At 38.8% G+C, this 19256-nt stretch overlaps 1 protein-coding gene across 1 annotated transcript in view; it reads right to left on the reverse strand.

The window, feature by feature from the left end:
• The window catches only part of api5 (apoptosis inhibitor 5), a 38859-nt gene extending 21257 nt beyond the window's left edge, over positions 1-17602 (reverse strand). Inside the window, exons 1-8 of the mRNA XM_052029235.1 lie at positions 17322-17602; positions 11260-11421; positions 10843-10936; positions 7768-7833; positions 6894-7045; positions 3579-3785; positions 1288-1392; positions 466-555 (exon numbers count right to left, since the gene is read on the reverse strand). Of these exons, the coding sequence (XP_051885195.1) occupies positions 466-555; positions 1288-1392; positions 3579-3785; positions 6894-7045; positions 7768-7833; positions 10843-10936; positions 11260-11421; positions 17322-17390 (945 nt within the window). The 5' untranslated portion in view covers positions 17391-17602. The remainder of the gene's footprint in view (positions 1-465; positions 556-1287; positions 1393-3578; positions 3786-6893; positions 7046-7767; positions 7834-10842; positions 10937-11259; positions 11422-17321) is intronic.
• Positions 17603-19256: the final 1654 nt, after the last annotated feature.

Below are 19256 nucleotides of genomic sequence, written 5' to 3' on the forward strand. Positions count from 1 at the left end.
ACAATGGAAAAAAAATAGCAAAATTTGATGAGGTTTCATGCATTGCATCATTTGTGATAGTTTGCAAAGTATTTCATTTTTAAAGAACCTTTAGTGTATTCTGAAATTATAACAAAATAACGAGAATAAAAGAAATGACTGGAAACACAAGGGAGTGCAGATGGTGGAATCTGGAGCAATACAAAAAAGCAGGAGGAACTAAGCCAGTCAGGCAGCATCTAAGATATCTTGATTAGTCACATGTACATCGAAACACAAAGTGAAATGCATCTATGGAGGGAAATGGACAGTTGACATTTTGAGTTGAGACCCTCTATCTGAACTGGATGATAGAGGGGAGATTAACTTTTTTGGTAGTGATTTGTGAATTTCTGTTAACCGAACTGCTATAAAACAGTGGTACACTATATTACAATGGAATAAGAAATAGAAGGGGCATAATTTCAGGAAAGATTTCATGCTTACCAGTAATTTTTCAAATAATTGTTTCAAATTACTTTCCAACTTTTCCATATCACCACAGAAAGGTGTCATTTCTGCCAGCAACTTTAAAACCTACAAAATTAAAAAAGTACATTTTTACTTACGATATTGAAAATAATTGATTTGGCAATAACATTAATAACTTTAAATATACTTTTATGAGGAATTCTGTAGAGCCCCTGGTTCACAAATTATGTAACTATATTCGTAACCTCTAGCTGGAACAACTTTTACCCTATTGTTCCTAAATAAAAACTCGAGGCAAGGAGATTTCTGTTTCTTGTGAGCAAAGCATTCTAAACCCAGCTAGTTCAAGTCTTCTTGATACACATAATTTCTGGTATCATCCTTGTAAATCTCTTTTACCCTCTTGCTACCGCCTTCATACACTTTTTTGTCCCTATAATGGTGACTGGAATTGTATCTAACACCAAAGGTCATATAACCAAAGGTTAGCATAATTTAAGCCATTTCTATCCCTCCAGAAGAGAACTTCAATGCTTGGTTTTAAAAATGGCTCTATTAGTTGGCATTGCTACTTATACCAATGTATATGATTTCAGTTCCTTTTCCTTTACCTTATTTAGAACATTACTTTCCACATATTGTGAGCAAAATGTAATGCTTATTAGCAAAATTGTTCTTCCACTTACATACCCATTCCCCAAATAAGTATTTACAAGAACTCTTGCTATTGTCTTAGTCAATTTACAGAGTCAATCTGAAGTAGATTCAGACTCAAATTTACGAAAACCTTGAACAAAGTTTAAAAAAAACAACAAATTAAGCTGGCCTATCTCTTACCTCTAACTGAATGTCAAGTCCTTCTACTGGATTAGTAAGGGAGCTCAGGTTTGGTAATACTTGCTCACAGAAGTAGGTGACAAACCTGGTTGAATGAACATTTTTCTGAAAGATAAGCATAAATAACATAATATGAGGCAATATTTATTTCTCTATTTAGTACATTTTCAGACAATTTTAAATCAGTATGTTCTTTTAGATGTAATCCAAGGTTTTATTTAGAACACATTTTCTATCTTCAGAAAGTTACCTTCCAACCTGGTTAAATAGAATCACATAGTCACAAGATTACAGCAGCAGTCTTTAATACTCCAATGCTTGTCACTTATACAGCTTAAGTACGTTGCATGGCACCTCTAAAGCCAAAATATACATAACATCTCAAGATGTTATTCATCTTGTAATTGTGACTGATGATAGGTTTCAGTATTCCAGTTCTGTTGGTGGTGTTGTTGCTTACATGGCACCTAATCCTTTCTTGTAATTTCGGCAAATCATTTGGCATCAATAAACATTGTACAATATATAAAAGTTGATCCACATTAAAGTTCATAACATTGTCTTTCTGCCATCATGCTTAATTTCATAACTGCCATTGTCTGGCTATGCGCCAACATTAAGCCACAAGTTTCTCCAGCTATTGGCAAGAACAAAGCCATCATATTATTGAGAAGTTTGTCACTCTAGTCTAAAGCCCCTTTACCCCAATAGGCTATTCACCAAACCCAATATTTCACATTGTTGCTCTCTTGCTAAGCCAAACTTTAAAGCTGCACACTGCCAATCCTGTTTCCACTCCTATAACTGTGGATGAAACCTTCATCAATGATCTTCCACTATCATTTGGCCTCCCCACTTTACAAACTTATGACTTGTTTCAAATAACTTTCTGAAAACATATGCACTCTAAAATATTTTTTGGTGCTTCACTGTCCATCTTGATATTCCTACTTCAAGACCAATATGAAATATTCAAGTCAATCTCTTAAAGCTCAGGTAACATAGTTGAACAAATTGATCCAGATTTCATGATTAAAAATTAATAGTTCCTCTTGCAAAAAGTAGAATTCCTGAACTTCCACCTACTGATTACCAATTCTAGGATAACTACACTGTCACTGGATCCCTCGTGGAGACCAGGAGAGCACAATCTTCCACTTGCTGAATCTCTGGAAGTGCAGCAGACCCATTCATTTTGATTGGAGGAAGGTGTGTACAAGACTATTTTCTTTTTACTTAACTTAATTAAATACATGCATTTAAAATGTATACACATTATTAAATTGCTTCCTAGTACAAAATACAAAGAACTTCAAGTAGTATTTTGTTAAGACTCTTCATATGGCTCACGTTCATTAGGTTAATCAACTTGCCCACTGACTTTCAGACAATTAACTATTTGAAGCAAAAATCATCCCAATGTTCATGCTAGAGAAACTGTTAAAAGTGAAAAAGGTTCAAACGTTTTCCAAGTATCTGGAAAATGAAATACAGGAAGTCCCTGGGTTACGAACGCCCGTACTTATGAATGGCCGGAAGAAAGCGTGGAATTGGGTGCAGAACGGTTTGCCTGTCAGTGTTGACTTTTTCCAGGTGATGGAGGTGGCGAACGGCCGGATCGTGGATTTCATGTGTTACGGTCTGTACCGCTATTTCGGGGCAGAGATGTTCGAGGAGCTCCAAATGATGAGGGTGCCGTGAATGGCCAGTAAACATCCCTCCACCAGCCCCCTCTCCCGCTGCCCCCACCCACCATATCTATCTCCCTCTCCCTATCAATCCAGCACTCGCGCTCCCTGACAGGGCGTCCCCGGGTAATTACCGAGGTCCATTTCTACAGATGTCCTTAAGTTGATTTTGTCCGTCAGTTGGAAAATACACAAAATTCACTCGATGTGGTAACTGTACCTCCACAGTACTGTACTGTAATGAATGACACCAAACACACCCAAGACCGATGACAGCCTTCACATGTCCCAGCGATAACAAGTTATGCTGTATTTTAGATTGCTTCACATTATGTGTGGAATTATTATGAAACTGGAATCAAAATTCTATTTGGATCTTAATATATAGTGATAAATAACTGAAGCTTATAGTGATTTAGGACTAATTGACGCTAGATGTGAACTGTACGTAACTATTCCGACTTACATACAAATTCACCTTATGAACAGACTCAAAAAATGGAACTCGTTCGTAATCCGGGGACTTCCTGTTGTTACATGGCAGAGGACAAGACATATTAATATTGGTTAGCAATTCTGAAATACATTAAAGTTTACCCTTACCGAGAAAAGAGGAACAGCCTGTCTTGTGCATTGTAGTAGTCTGTCCACTGAATCTGGATCTGCAGGATTGAACACTTGCTCTAAATCTGCCTGTTCAGCCACCAACTCGACCAACTGTTGTCGACCACTTACTGTCTGAAGGTTCTTCAGGCTGGACAGAATTTTCATGAATAAAACAAACTCCTCTCCTGTAACATCATCAAGTACCTAAAAACAAAATACTTGACATAAATGCTGCTCCTTAAAATTTATATCCCTTCACTATTCCTTTGTTTTAAGATGGAAGGGGTGGGGAGAAGGAGGAGAAAGCAAAGGGAATCAAATAAAAAAAATGAAAACAAAATTACTTTATGTAAATTTGCTTGTCCCTTTTGAGCATTTTTTTTTAAAATAGGGCAATATAAATGACGCAACTTTTTGAACTATTTCCAGAAAGTTAACATCTTTGAAGTTATGCTCATTTTAAAAATGATGTTGCCATCATTTGTAGTAAGTACAGTGGCATGTAGAAGTTTGGGCACCCCTGGTCAAAATTTCTGTTAATGTGAATAGCTAAGTGAGTAAAAGATGACCCGATTTTCAAAATGCATTAAGTTAAAGATGACACATATCTTTAATATTTTAAGCAAGATTACTTTTTTATTTCCATCTTTTACAGTTTCAAAATAACAAAAAAGGAAAATGGCCCAAAGCAAAAATTTGAGCACCCTGCACAGTCAGTACTTAGTAACACCCCCTTTGGCAAGTATTACGGCTTGTAAACGCTTTCTGTAGCCAGCTAAGTCTTTCAATTCTTATTTGGGGGATGTTCACCCATTCTTCCTTGCAAAAGGCTTCTAGTTCTGTGAGATTCTTGGGCCGTCTTGCATGCACTGTTCTTTTGAGGTCTATCCACAGATTTTCAATGATGTTTAGGTCAGGGGACTGTGAGGGCCATGGCAAAACCTTCAGCTTGTGCCTCTTGAGGTAGTCCATTGTGGATTTTGAGGTGTGTTTAGGATCGTTATCCTGTTGTAGAAGCCATCCTCTTTTCATCTTCAGCCTTTTTTTTTTACAGATGGTGTGATGTTTGCTTCCAGAATTTGCTGGTATTTAATTGAATTCATTCTTCCCTCTACCAGTGAAATGTTCCCTGTGCCACAGGCTACAACACAAGCCCAAAACATGATCGATCCACCCCTGTGCTTAACAGTTGGAGAGGTGTTCTTTTCATGAAATTCTGCACCCTTTTTTCTCCAAACATACCTTTGCTCATTGCAGCCAAAAAGTTCTATTTTAACTTCATCAGTCCACAGGACTTGTTTCCAAAATGCATCATGCTTGTTTAAGTGTTGCTTTGCAAACTTCTGACGCTGAATTTTGTGGTGAGGGCGCAGGAGAGGTTTTCTTCTGATGACTCTTCCATGAAGTTCATATTTGTGCAGGTGTCGCTGCACAGTAGAACAGTGCACCACCACTCCAGAGTCTGCTAAATCTTTCTGAAGGTCTTTTGCAGTCAAACGGGGGTTTTGATTTGCCTTTCTAGCAATCCTACGAGCAGTTCTCTCGGAAAGTTTACTTGGTCTTCCAGACCTCAACTTGACCTCCACCATTCCTGTTAACTGCCATTTCTTAATTACATTATGAACTGAGGAAACGGCTACCTGAAAACGTTTTGTTATCTTCTTATAGCCTTCTCCTGCTTTGTGGGCATCATTTATTTTAATTTTCAGAGTGCTAGGCAGCTGCTTAGAGGAGCCCATGGCTGCTGATTGTTGGGACAAGATTGAGGAGTCTGGCTATTTATAAAGCTTTGAAATTTGCATCACCTGGCCTTTCCTAACAATGACTGCGAACAAGCCATAGCCCTAACAAGCTAATGAGGGTCTGAGACCTTGGTAAAAGTTATCTGAGAGCTCAAATCTCTTGGGGTGCCCACACTTTTGCATGGTGCTCCTTTCCTTTTTTCCATTCTAAAATTGTACAAAACAAAAATAATACACTAGTCTTGCTTAAAATGTTGAAAAGAATGTTTCATCTTTAACTTTATGACTTTTGGAGATCAGTTCATCTTCTAGTCACTTTAACTATTCACAGTAACAGAAATTTTGACCAGGGGTGCCCAAACTTTTGCATGCCACTGTATATGACCAAGATCAAAACCCTTTAGTTTGCATCTTAGGCATTTTTGGATTAAACTAGGTGAAAGCCATGGCTCTGGAGTTGTACATAGTACACCTGAGGAAATGCGCATGACAAGATAAACGACCCTTTTCCAGTTTGGGTCAACAATTCTTTCTATGCTGGCAACAAACAACCACAATAAAAATGTTCTCTTATTTGATGACACCACTTTAAGTACATCCTCAGAATACTATGATCCTGTTCAAGGTATAGATCTGCAATTAAGTACTGCAGTACAGTGACAATTTTTTGCTTATTGACACTTGCTAAGGTTATTTCTAATGTTAGAGAATAAAATTTGTGTGCTTCATTTAAATTTGTTCCAGTTGAATTTATACAAATCTTAAGGTGAAATGAGCCAGTGTGATAGCACTTACTTTGGATCATGTTTTGGCTCGAAAAGCTATCAAGCTGGCATGAGTTCAGTTGAGAGTTACAATTTTAGAAGTACATTTAATAGAAGATCCATAAATAGAAATATGGACCAGGAAATTCCCAAGAGCTATTCCAGTTTGTTTACAAACCCTTGTTGGAAGTGAAGCAGAAACCTCAGCTACATGCATAAATTAGGATTTAGCCTCATTTTGGCAGTGAAGTGGGAACTGGTCTGAAGTAATACTTCATCTTGTGGAATAATGCAATTTGCCCCAAAGATATGCTGTTCTCAACTGAAAATGCAAGGGGCTGCTGGATAAAACTGAACACAGAATTCAGCAGGACATCATCGGAAAATTGATCCCACAAATTAAAAATCCTAATTGTCACTGAAACTACTACTTCCGGTTGTAAGCCAAGAACATTCCATGATATTCACTTCTCAAATTTCTTCACAATACTTGTGCCCATTTCCAGACCTCTGTTCATTAACCACTGGGAGCACCAATTGTCAAAATGTTGCCCCTCTAAAGACAGTGCTCTTTGATTTCTTCCTTTAGTTTATGTAGCTTACAATTAAATTTGATAACTAGCCTCACTCTAACCAAAATCTCAAAACCATCTAGTTATCACAGATATTCTTCCTTTTACTCCCTGACATTTTCTGAACAATGCATAGAATATTTCACACCCATCTGAGACGGATTACTGAGAAAACTTGCCAACTATTTAAATACAAAAAAATTAGAATTTACAGAATAATTTTACTTCACTTGCCTTTTTAGATTCAACAAAAATGTATTCTTCTACTTCTTTGTTCATGACTTCTTCTGGTAGTGCCTTCAGTTTTGTGGAAAGGAACTTTATGGCACGTTCTCGCACAATATCTTCCCCTTGGATTATCTGTGTGAAAAGACCACCCAAGGTTCCTTTCAGGAGAAAAAAAAATTAAAAGCTAATTTTAAACTTAATATGCACATATTGTATGAAAGTTTGCAAGAGACCTCTTATTTAAAAGCACAAGTTCAAATCTACATTTCCAAATGCTATATTGATCCATCAGACGTCCACAACCTTTAACAATCAATTCACTGTATCCCAATGAACACACCTGATACCTACTTCAATTTCAACCAATAGCCACAACTTGATTATGTCTAGATAAGATATTATTTCTTTTTATGCACCTCTTCCTCCACACTGCCAAACATTAAATTTTATATTATAAATCTTTATACTTCTTTCCCTTCTCCCTGATCTGATATTTTCACTCATTGTTTTCTATTAATACATAGTTTCTCTGTCTCTACTACACCACTAATTTTTCTTGGACTTCCAACTGATAACTTGTAATTACCACAGGTAAATAATCAAGTCTTTACAAAGTAATATTACTGCACGGTACTTCACCATAGCAAACCATCCTCCAGCTTCAATCATTACAACTGTTTTACATACACTATATTTTACATACAAATTTTTCAACTTTGTCTTTTAAAATGAAATGTAAATACACGCTCACCCGTTGGTAAGAACAATCTTACAAAATTAAAGTACTAAATTTCAATGACTTCTTTACAGCATACTTCAAAACAATGCTTATATATATAAAAAAAATCTAAATAGACAGTTACAAGAAAATAGCAGTTACCTTTAGCATCAATCTTGAATATACATATTAATGCATTATTAACCAAGTTGAACTCTGCATTATCATCTGAAAGAAAACAAAGTGGGAACTGCAATTCAGAGTATGGTTATGTACCTAAAAATCAGATTTAACAGTTATCAGTTAGCTTTAATATCATTGGCTTAGAACATATTACAGAAAGATCACCTCAGTTTTGACCACTTTCAACTGTTTCTTCGAAATGCTAGGTAAAAAATCAAGTTTGGAACATTTCTTCAACTAAAGGCGACCCCCACAATATGGCCATTTGGTTAATGAAAATTTGCTCTTACAGAATTCATAAATCACTACCCAAACATTTGAGATATTGAATAAAATTTGCTGTCATGGAATTTATACCAAAAAAAGTAAATAAACAATGTAATTTTTTTTCCAACTCTCACTTCTTGACACATGCACAGACGACGCAACTTTGCATTATAGAAAATTGTGATACGGACCATTTTCTAGGAACGCAACTACCTCCCTGTCTCTGTAACATGGGTGTTGCCTGACTGGGTGCTCAAACATTTATTTGTGAAAATGTATTGATTAAATCAACTGAAACTAATGCCAGTCGCCTGGAGGGATAAGACAGTCAAAACTGATTAGCTGAATGCACCAGAGTTAACAATTTCTGAATGCTGAAAAAAAAGCAGCTCACTTCAAAGAGTGAATAAGCTACCAACCTCTCTCTTCTTACATAAAAAGGCACCTAAAAATATTTTTCACCAAGTTGTAAACTATCCACAGGATTAAAGATAATCTTTGGTGTATGCTGACAATTTGTAAGCTCCAAGTGATTAACTTTGTCTCTTTACCATGCTCAAATATAATAGTTAATCAGATCTGCATGGATGCAAGCTTCTGGTCTCAATCTGTTGACCAGTAAGAGTTTTTATTTTTTGTCCCCCCTAATGGGCTCTAATCTTGCTAATAATCAAAAGAAACTCCAATATCACAATTTAAGCATCTAGGTACGAAAGGAGTTACAATAGTAGACTATACTGAATTCAAAGAATTAGTAAGTTGCATCATTTATGAACTGGTAACAAAAATTACATGTTGGTTGAGGTAAAAACTGAATTAACAGATGTTTTTTCAGGAACAAAAATCCTACTTGCTGTCTCAACTTAGTCTGGTCAATGTGACTTCATTCCCACAGTTTAGCCTTGATGCCCCCTAAAGTGGCTAATGAGCCATTCAATTGAAAGATTACAAAAAAAGCATACCTTTGCAGGGCACTAAATGAAATCCTGCAATTCACAATGTAGTGTGCAACCAGAAATAGACTATTTGAACATTTCAATTAACCTAAATGTACTAAGTCAACAGTAATCAAATTAATTTACCAGAATGATGTATTGACATTAAAATTCCAGTAGATAAATCATCGTACAATATGATGTGTTACAAACCTCCTTCACTTTTGCACTGAAATTATCATTCTTTATTATTTGAAGTATCATTGTTATCCTAATGAATCTTTTACTACTGAGCATCTAGTTATTGAGTTTCACAAGATGTGTACTCTATTCACTAAACTACCATGCAACTCGTACAAAGTTGCCCCGCATGGATAGAAACAGTTGCTAGCATATGGCCTCTAAATGATTATTCTGCAACAAATATTTTCAATTAGCTATATACACTTCAAATTCTTTCTATGAATTATCTTTAATCTATTAATATGGTCTATTGGCGGGATTAAGATGGCTGAAGACAAGGTGGTCTGAAAACTGAGATGTAAGATCATGCAAAGCAATTGTGAAGCGTGGTACAGAAAACTATTAGACTACCTACCTTAATAAAAGATCTTGAAAACTTGTTCATAAATATTGTGCCACTGTTTAAAAAAATGCCTTAATTGATAGATGTTTGCTTATTTAGAGTTGTACAGCACAGAAACAGGCCTGAGGGCCCACTGCATCCAGACTGTCATTTTTGCTCATCTACACTAATCCCATTTGCCTGTGCTAGCTTTGTATCTTTCTATTCCTTGCCTATTTAAATAACTGCCTAAATGCCTCTTAAATGTAGTGATCATATCTGACTCCACCACCTCCTCTGGCAGCAAGTTCCTGACATCAACCACTCTCCATGTGAAAAACCTTTCCCCTGAATCCCCTTTAAAAGTCCTTCAACTTAAACCCATGCCCTGTTGTTTTTGATATCTCTACCATAGGAAAAAAAGATTCTGACTATGCCTCTCATAATCTGATATACTTCTATCAGGTCACCTCTCAGCCTCCTTTACTCTAGGGTAAACAAGCCCAGCCTGTCCAATCTCTCCCCATAACTAAAGTCCTAAAGTTTAGCAACAAGTGGCAGAAAATGTAAATATAATAAAGGATGCTAGAAGTCTGAAATAAAAACTGAAAATGTTGGAAACACCTGAAGAGAACAAGTTGACTTCAGACAAAGGGTCTCTGACCCAAAATACTACCTTTATCTCATCCCATTCATAGGTACTGTCTCTCATGCTGAGTGTTTCCAGCATTTTCTTTTTGTAAAAAAAAATTACTATCACTGGCAGCTTGCCTCACTACTCCAACCAGGATACAGGCAGGACACCAGCAGGGAGAACAGTGGTCCATCCCGAACAGGAGATTCTAACTTTGCTGTAATAGCAGAGTGAAGTTGAAAAGCCATTTGTAAGGTCAGAATTTAATAAATCAGAAATGTCACATTCCCTCAATAAACAAACCTGTGAAAGCATAACACGCTTAGGTTTGTTTTTTTCTAACTCATAATGACATGGGTTCATTCAAAATGTTGCTACCCTGCTAACCTCTGCAAAAAGATAAATCTGATGCTCGTCATTAGTTGTCCAATTTCCACCCAACTTGCTAAACTTCACAGCCTAAAACTCACTGGAATATAACAAAGCCATTTGACACAAAGAATATTTTAACACTTACAAGTTAGTTATTTAAATATCAGTTTATTTTATAGAAACCTTTACCTACTCACATAAGAAAATTGAACAGCAACATAGGAAGAATAAAATTTTAACTAACAGTATTAAAACTCTTTCATGTCAAAATATTCTCTTACCAGTCTGTAAAAGCTGTGTTAATATATCTGCAACTCTTGGAAGATTTTCACCTGTTGCAAACTGAGGCAATTCCTTAATGGCTTGACGGCGAATCTAAAAAGATCCAGCACTTTGTTATTTATTGTAATGTAAAAAGTTTAATAAATTCACTTTTCATTCATTCTTACATGTTCTGATGTTTCTTCATTAATATCCCTTTATATAAACATTCAAAAATATATTGGAATTTAAGGTATTAAAACAAACTGAACAGTTAAACAGTGCCAAGCAGACAACTTAAAATAAGGTAATAAAAAAAGAACTTGGTCAATTCCTTCCTTCCTCTCTGTATAAACAACTTCTCACTCTACCTTAAACTCTCTGCCTCCCCACCAACCTGAGTTCAGAATATAACAGAAACAAATGAAAACCCTTACTGAAAGATCTTCATCCTCACAGAGATCCAACTGAGCATTGATAGCACTATCGGCCAACTCTGGAAAGTGTTTGAAGAACTTTGGAATAAATTGTGCTGCCAATCTTTTCTCCTTCGCGCCACTCTTCACACCATCTAGAATAGCCTGATATGAATCCTTGTACTGCAAAAGGAAAAGTTATATTTAGTCATAATTTACTGAAAGCCCCACAAAATATTCAGATAATTCATTTGAATAAAACTCACTTCATGTTTACTGTTCAAAACCAAAAATGTAGGCCATGTGAAAATCATAAGCTTCTAGAAGCCCCTGAATTGGAGATGAAGGCATAGGATGGGTCATCTTAAGCCTTAGGGATCAATGTCAACATTTGGCTGATATTCCAGTGATAAAATAAACGATTTCATTTGGTTTAATGTTCTGGGGTATATAATCACATATTTCCCAAAAGCTGAAGATATCAAAATACAAGCTGCTTTCTGATGAAAATTCTGGAATATACTTTATTCTAGACAGTATTATTAAGCCCTGCTTTCACCTGCCAAAACTTCACTGTTCCGTAGGCATTCTGGAACTGCGAAATCTTCCCAAATACCTCTCCTCTTCACCCCCATCACCAAGTGTAAAGAGCTCATGGACCTCAACACCAATATTATAACCACAGTCAGCTGCCTCTGCCGCTTACCTACATCTCTGCTTGCACAGAGGACCTAAATTCCAAGATTTCTGTGCCACAGTCCTAAAATTATATTTCCTCTCGCTCCTATATCTTCCACTCCCCCTTCAAGCTCATCTATCCAGCATACACCTCTTCCTACTAATCTGTTGACCAGCTGAATTCTCCTCCTTGCTCTCAAGTTAACTGATATTGTTTACTGTTCCCCACCCACAATCCTTCACCACTATCATTTAGACTTGTTACTATCACTCAGCCCACAAAAACTCAACCCTTGATGCTCCCTCCCCTTCATCAATCTATACAATATAAGAATTATTGCCCAATCTCCAACTTCCCTTGAATTTATGGTATCCTTCTAAATCCTCACTGGGTAAGGAAGTTTTATCTGAATTCCTGATGACTATTCTACATTGATGGCCTCTAATTATGCTCTCCCCCATATGGGAACATTTCCTCCATATTCACTATTAAAACCTTTCTTCATTTTACAGACTTACATTATGTGAATTTAAATTCAGTTAATAATCTGAACATGCAAAAAAGGCAAACAAATTATTAATGTTACTAATGATGGCCACGAAAGCTAATCGGATTATCCTAAAAGCACATCTGGTTCACCAATGTCCTTTGGGGAGGAAATCTGCCATCTTTATCTAGGTTGGTCTACATGCAGCTCTAGACCTACCCCATGTGGTTGACAGTTAAGTACCTTCCCAAGTGGTTTATCAAGCTATTCAGTTGAACCATTACTGCTACATTCAGTGGCAAAAGTATAAAACCTGGCACTGATTTAGGATACAGCAAATTTGCTCCCAACCCAGTCAAGTTTACAAAGAATGTACAAATATTGGGAGAGCTGTATCATCAAGTAACAGCTGTACTTACAGAATCAGACCTTAAAGACATGGTGTAAGAATCCTTCACCACACTTCTTCAGTACTTTTTCTTCCACTGACAGGACAGATGCACCAGAGGTGGCAGTATTATGGTAAACAGGCAGGATCGAGTAGCCCTTGGAGTTCTTAACATTGGCTCCAGACCCCATGAAGTCTCATGGCATCAGGTCAAACATGTGAAAGGAACTACCTCCTGAGTACCACCTACATTCATCCATCAGCAACAATAACCTCGCACTCAATGTCAGCAAGATCAAGGAATTGATTGTGGACTTCAGGAAGGGGAAGTTGGGAGAACACACACCAGTCTTCATTAAGGGTTCAGTGGTGGAAAGGATGAGCAGCTTCAAGTTTATGGGCGTCAACATCTCAGAGGATCTATCTTGGGCCCAACACATTGATGCAATCATGAAGGCGGCATGCCAGCAGCATTACTTCATTAGGAGTTTGAGGAGATTTGGTACGTCACCAAAGACTCTTGCAAAGCTCTACACACAGGTTCCATCACTACCTGGAGGCTCCAATGCATAGGATCTAAAGAGGCTGCAGAGGGTTGTAGACTCAGCCAGCTCCATCACGGGCACAACCCTCCCCGCCATCGAGGACATCTTCAAGAGTTGGTGCCTCAAGAAGGCGGCATCTATCATTAAGGACCCTCACCACCTGGGACATGCCCTCTTCAGGTTACTACCATCGGGGAGGTGGTACAGGAGCCTGAAGACCGACACTCAATGTTTCAGGAACAGCTTCTTCCATTCTGCCTTCAGATTTCAGAATGGTCCATGAACACTACCTTGTTATTCTTCTTTTGCACTATTTATTTTGGTAACTTATTTTTATGTCTTGCACTGCACTGCTGCCACAAAACAACAAATTTCACAACATATGTCAGTGATAATAAGCCTGATTCTGATTCAGATGATGGATCAGTGCTTCTCCACATTGAACAGTTCGCAGAAGCACAAGTAGCAGCCATGGCACAGAATGTATTCTAGGTGGGGGATTTCAATGTCTATCACCAAGAACGGCTTGGCAGCAGCACCACAGTCAGTTGACAGAGCACTAAAAAACATAGCTGTCAGATTGATGTAATAGCGAGTGAACTAACAGGAGGGATAACTTCCATCTCATCAATCTACTGGAGGCACATGCACATAACAGAGTAAAACAATTTCAGAAACGATGGATCAGATCGTAGCTCTGCAACCTTACAGCATCTAGTCATGAATGGTGAGACAATTAAACAGCTACAGGACGCTCCAAGAACATTCCCATCCTCAACAATAACAGGGCTTAGCACGTGAGTGCTAAAAGGCCAAAGCATTTACAACCACATTTAGCCAAAAGTCTTAGCCATAGATGGCTCATGTCAGCTTTCCCCTGGGATCTCCAGCAGAGAAGCTAGTTTCCAGGCAATTCAATTCATTCCACATGAAAACACGAGGTGGTTGAAAGCACAGGATACAGTAAAATCTATGCAACCAGCCATGCCTGCTTTAATACTAAAGACCTGCATTCCAGAACTACGTGGGCTTCTAGCCAAGCTAGTTACAGTACAATTACAACAATAGTATCTATCCCGCAATGTGGAAACTTGCTTCAGTAAGTCCAGTTAATAAAATCCAGGATAGCTAATTATCACCCAGTGTGTTCACTACAAAGTGATCAAAGCTGTCATTAACAGAGCAACTAAGTGGCTCCCACTCAACAATAACCCACTCATTAATGTCCAGTTTGGGTTTTATCAGGAACACTCAGCTCCAGACTCTCAGCCTCAGTTAAATCATGGACTGAAGAGATGAATTCTGGACGTGAGGTGAGAGTGACATTGTGGCAATAGCTGACTGAGTTGAGGATGCCCCCGCAAAATTGAAATCAATGGGTATCAGAGGGAAAATAGATTACTGGTTGGAGTGCTAATTTGCACAAAGGAAGATGCTTGTTGTTGGAGGTCAATGAACCCAGACCATCTCTGCCAAAATTGCACTGTCCCAGATTCAATCAACTTGAGCTGCTTCATCAACAGGCTTCCTCTCATCATAAGGTTGGAAATGGGGATGATTTTTCAATTCCATTCACAACTCCTCAGCAAATGAAACAGCCCATGCCTGAACGCAGCAAGACCTTGACAACATTCTGACAAAGGCTGACCAATGGCAAGTAACATTTGCACTTTAAAAGTGCCAGGCAATGTCCAATCTCCAACAAAAGGCCAGGCACCTATCCTTGACATTCAATAGCATTACCAAGCTTCTACCATCAACGTCCTAGAAATCAGCACTGGACTAGCCATGTAAATATTATGACAATGTGGAAGGACAGAGGCTGGGTCTCCTATGGCAAGTGACCCATCTCCTGATACCCAAGACTTTTCCACCATTTATGACACACAAGCCAAGAACATGGAGTTCTCCTGCCTGGATGAGTACAGCTCCAATAATTCTCAAGAAGCTTAACCCCATCCAGGCCAAAGCTGACCACTTAATTGGCTTCTCATTGACCACTCTAAACAGTCAAGAAAGGCAGCATTGATGATACTTTTCCAGTGCCTTGAGATGCCTGCTATAAGCAAACAAGATCTCAGAGACATAGGGGGCAGGGATCATTGCTACCTGGTAAAGAGCCTAAATACCATCAAGGCAACTGTGAGCTGCTTGTAGTGGTTGACATTTCATACAGCAAATATCACAGATACAAAATAAATGTATGGCAATTAGAATAGTGCAATTTTCTTTACATTAAACTGTTAAATGGCTGAATTCCCTTTTGGTTAATGGTTGAGGCAGAAACAAAGCCGCTATTAAAGATGAAGCAGGATAAACAGATGAAGGAGAAAAGGGCTGTAGAAATATATAAATAGAATGGTTAACTACGATTAGGTCTATCTGTTTATATACAGAACACAATACCCTGGAAGGGAATCAAGTAATGTGAGGTTAGTGCAGAAAATTGATGTTGATCATGTTGAACAGCAGAAGCAAGCATCTGGGGCTGATCGGCCAATCCTTCTATCTTTTATGTTCTTGTGCATGATTTCTATGCGATTAGGATGGAAATCATCTATGTTCGTTAGCCACTGAAATCTGCCCTTTTGCTCCAGGTTTTTGCTATTAAGGAAACATTCAGCATCCACCTTGTCAATACCGCTCAGAATCTTATGTTTCAATAAGATCACCTCATTCTTCTGAACTCTAGCAAAGCTACTGCCAAGCACTTATCAAATTCAGATCAAAAGGTGTTGCCAGCAAGCATAGACCCCATTATTGAGGAAAGAACAGCAGGACATTTAGAAAATCAAGACAGCACAACAGAGTCAACATGGTTTAATGAAAAGGCAATTGTGTATAACAAATTATGGAATACAAAACTTAGAAAACTTTCATGCAACTTTACAGGGCGCTGACAAGATTGTCGCTAGAATACTGGGTATAGCCTTAATCTCTATATTTAAGGAAAGAATTGAAAGCAGTGCAGAGAAGGTTCATTAGGTTGATTCCTGGGTTGAAGGGGCTGTCATATGAAGAAAGATTGAACCTGTGGTCATTGAAGTTTAGAAGAATAAGAGGTGATCTTATTGAAACACAAGATTCTGAGTGGAATTGACAACGCGGATGCTGAATGTTTCCTTAGTGGCAAAAACCTAGAACAAGGGGGCAGATTTTCAAAATAAGTGGTCACCCACTTCAGACAGAAATGAGGAGGAATTTCTATTCTCAGAGTTGTAAATCTGCCTCAGAGAGCTATGAAGGCAGTCACTCAACAAGTTCAAGGTGCAGATTGATAGATATTGAAACAACAGGGGACTCTAGCAGAGAGAACAGGAGGGTGATGTGGAGGTCACAACTGAATTAGCCATAAACTTACTCAATGACAGAATGGGTTCAAGGGGCCAAATGACCTCCTCCTGCTCTTACTTCAGTAACTAGCAAAGATGTTCCACAAAGTGTGTTAATATAATCATTTAAGAACAATTTCCATTATTATGATGCTACACAATTGACAGTCGACTTTTAAACTAAGAAACATGCTGGATTTAGACACACGTCGACCATCTATCCCGAGTGACCACACGAAGAGGACTCACAATGCATTAACCTACAAGTTTCAAGCCATCTCACAACACTTGTTTTCAAATCACCACAGCGAGTCACCATGTGCTGTTACAATCGAACAATACTGCAGGCAACTCGCAGAGAATCCCGACCCACCTCAAACCTCCCGTCCCACCAAATCAACACGGGGGGGGGGGGGGGGGGCAACGCGTGGATGGTCCAGGGAGCAAATCAAAGCCTGAACAAGGCAGCAGCTGCCACCTCCACCCCAGCCACCGGGCACGGATCTTGTCCGCTTTGTTTGAAGCAGCGGGGCGTCCAGTCGGCTCCTCCTCCCCGGGCAGCCTGCACGGCCGAAGCGCGCTCGGGGCCTGCCGCCCGCCGCCACCGCGTTTGCCGCTTCCCCCCACCCCCCTTCCCTCCTGCCGCACTCACTTGGCCCACGTTATCCGTGGCGTCCGCCAGTATCCCGTAGTTACGGTACAGCTCCTCCACCGTCGTCATTTTCCGTCAAGGACAAATCTTCCCCCCTCCCCGCCGATGTGACACCGAACACCGACTCTCTTGTTCCCGGGTCACTGGCGCCGCACCGCTCGCCGCCGCCCGTCAGTCACCAGGAAGCCTCGCGAGAACGGCCACGAGCGGGACCCGGACTCTCACTCAGCAGCGCCAGCTGCAGGCCCGGAGGACAAACAGTGACAGGCACTGCCCTCCATGAAATGTGCGTGAGCTCGCTGGGCAAATGAAGGAGTTTTCATCGTTTCCAGTGTTAGTCACCCCTTACACATCTCAACAACATGAGTATTGAAAACACAAGCATATACATCGTATTTTTTTAAGAAAGTCACCGAGAAATTAAACAATTTCTTATTTTGTCTTCTCTGAAAAAAACTTAGAAATGCATGAGAACTAAGCTTATAACAAGAATGAGGGAACTGAAGGAAATTAGTATTGATAAAAAAGATACTGGAGAAGTTGATGACACTGAAAGCAGATAAATCCCGAGGATCCGATCATCTCCATCCTAAGTTTTAAAAAAATGGTTAAAGAGTTAGTGAATGTGTTAATTGCCATCTTTCCAAATTCTATAGATTCTGGTATGGTTCTTGCAAATTGAGGAGAGCAAATGTGACCCCACTATTTAAGAAAGGAAGGAGAAAGAAAGCACAAAACTACCAACCTTTTTGCCTGACATAAGTAGCCTGGAAAATAAGTCACAGAGCAACAAATGATCTGCCGAAGGAACTCAGCATATTGAACAGCATCTTTGGGGGAAAAGGAGTTGACAACGTTTCGGTTCGAAACCATGCACCAGGATGATCTAACATCTGCGGCTTTGTGTGCCTTCAGTAAGAGGTAATTTACAGTAGCCAATTGAACAATTAATTAATGTGATATGGGAGGAAACCGGAGTACTGGGTGGTTGCGGGGGAGGGTGTGTGTGGCATTTCATGCGGTCATGGAGAGAGTATATGAACAGCACCCAAGATCAGGAGCAAACCCAAGTCCCTGGAGTTATGAGGCAGGGGTTAAACAACCTTGAGGAAATGCTATTTCCAACATGATGTATGCAATATTATAGCTATAGGATAGTTAGAGAAATCTATAAGCCATAAACATCATGTTATTCTAATTCTAGGAAGAGTAACTGAATCTCATAAATTATTCATTTTTTATTTTTCTTGCCTTGTTGGTAAACATTCTGTGAGCTGTCTATTAGATCTTAAACTATCTGTTGCTGGGGACTTTCACTTCTGCTCCTAGAGCCTAATGTTATCTGACAGCATTATTGTTTCTGCACCACTTCTAGCCTTGCAGCAAAGTATTCTATGACCCTATGGATGGCTACAGTTGCACCTTTACTAGACCAGCATTAATATGACATGGTTTAATCTATAACCATATGGGAGGAGTATCAGAAGATAAATAATTTACAAACATAAAGCAAGGTCGAATCCTTTTTATTTAGACAAGTAGAGCTTGTCAGATGGACATGGAAATACCTGATATCCTTTGCTCCCTTGCCATATTTATATCTACCAAAGAAACCCTTTCCCAGCTGAGGGTGTATTTATGATACAGCTATTTGTCACAACAGTTCAGAATTTTTATTGACTGTTCAATAGAATTCTATTGACCTTCTGTATAGAAGATGAATGCTTCTTACCCAGCATTTGTCCGTGACTAAAATAAACCTGGGTTGCAGAGGCCTCTAATACATGATAACAGCATTGATTAGATAGCTGCTGCTCCTCACATGCACTTCCCACATCAGGATTAAATCATCATGTATGTGAACAGTAGTCTAAGAATGCTTGACATTGAACGATCTCCAAGATGATTGAGGTACCAGATCTACAGGATATATCT

Source organism: Pristis pectinata, chromosome 14, assembly GCF_009764475.1.
Source record: "Pristis pectinata isolate sPriPec2 chromosome 14, sPriPec2.1.pri, whole genome shotgun sequence".
Taxonomy (NCBI): Eukaryota; Metazoa; Chordata; class Chondrichthyes; order Rhinopristiformes; family Pristidae; genus Pristis; species Pristis pectinata.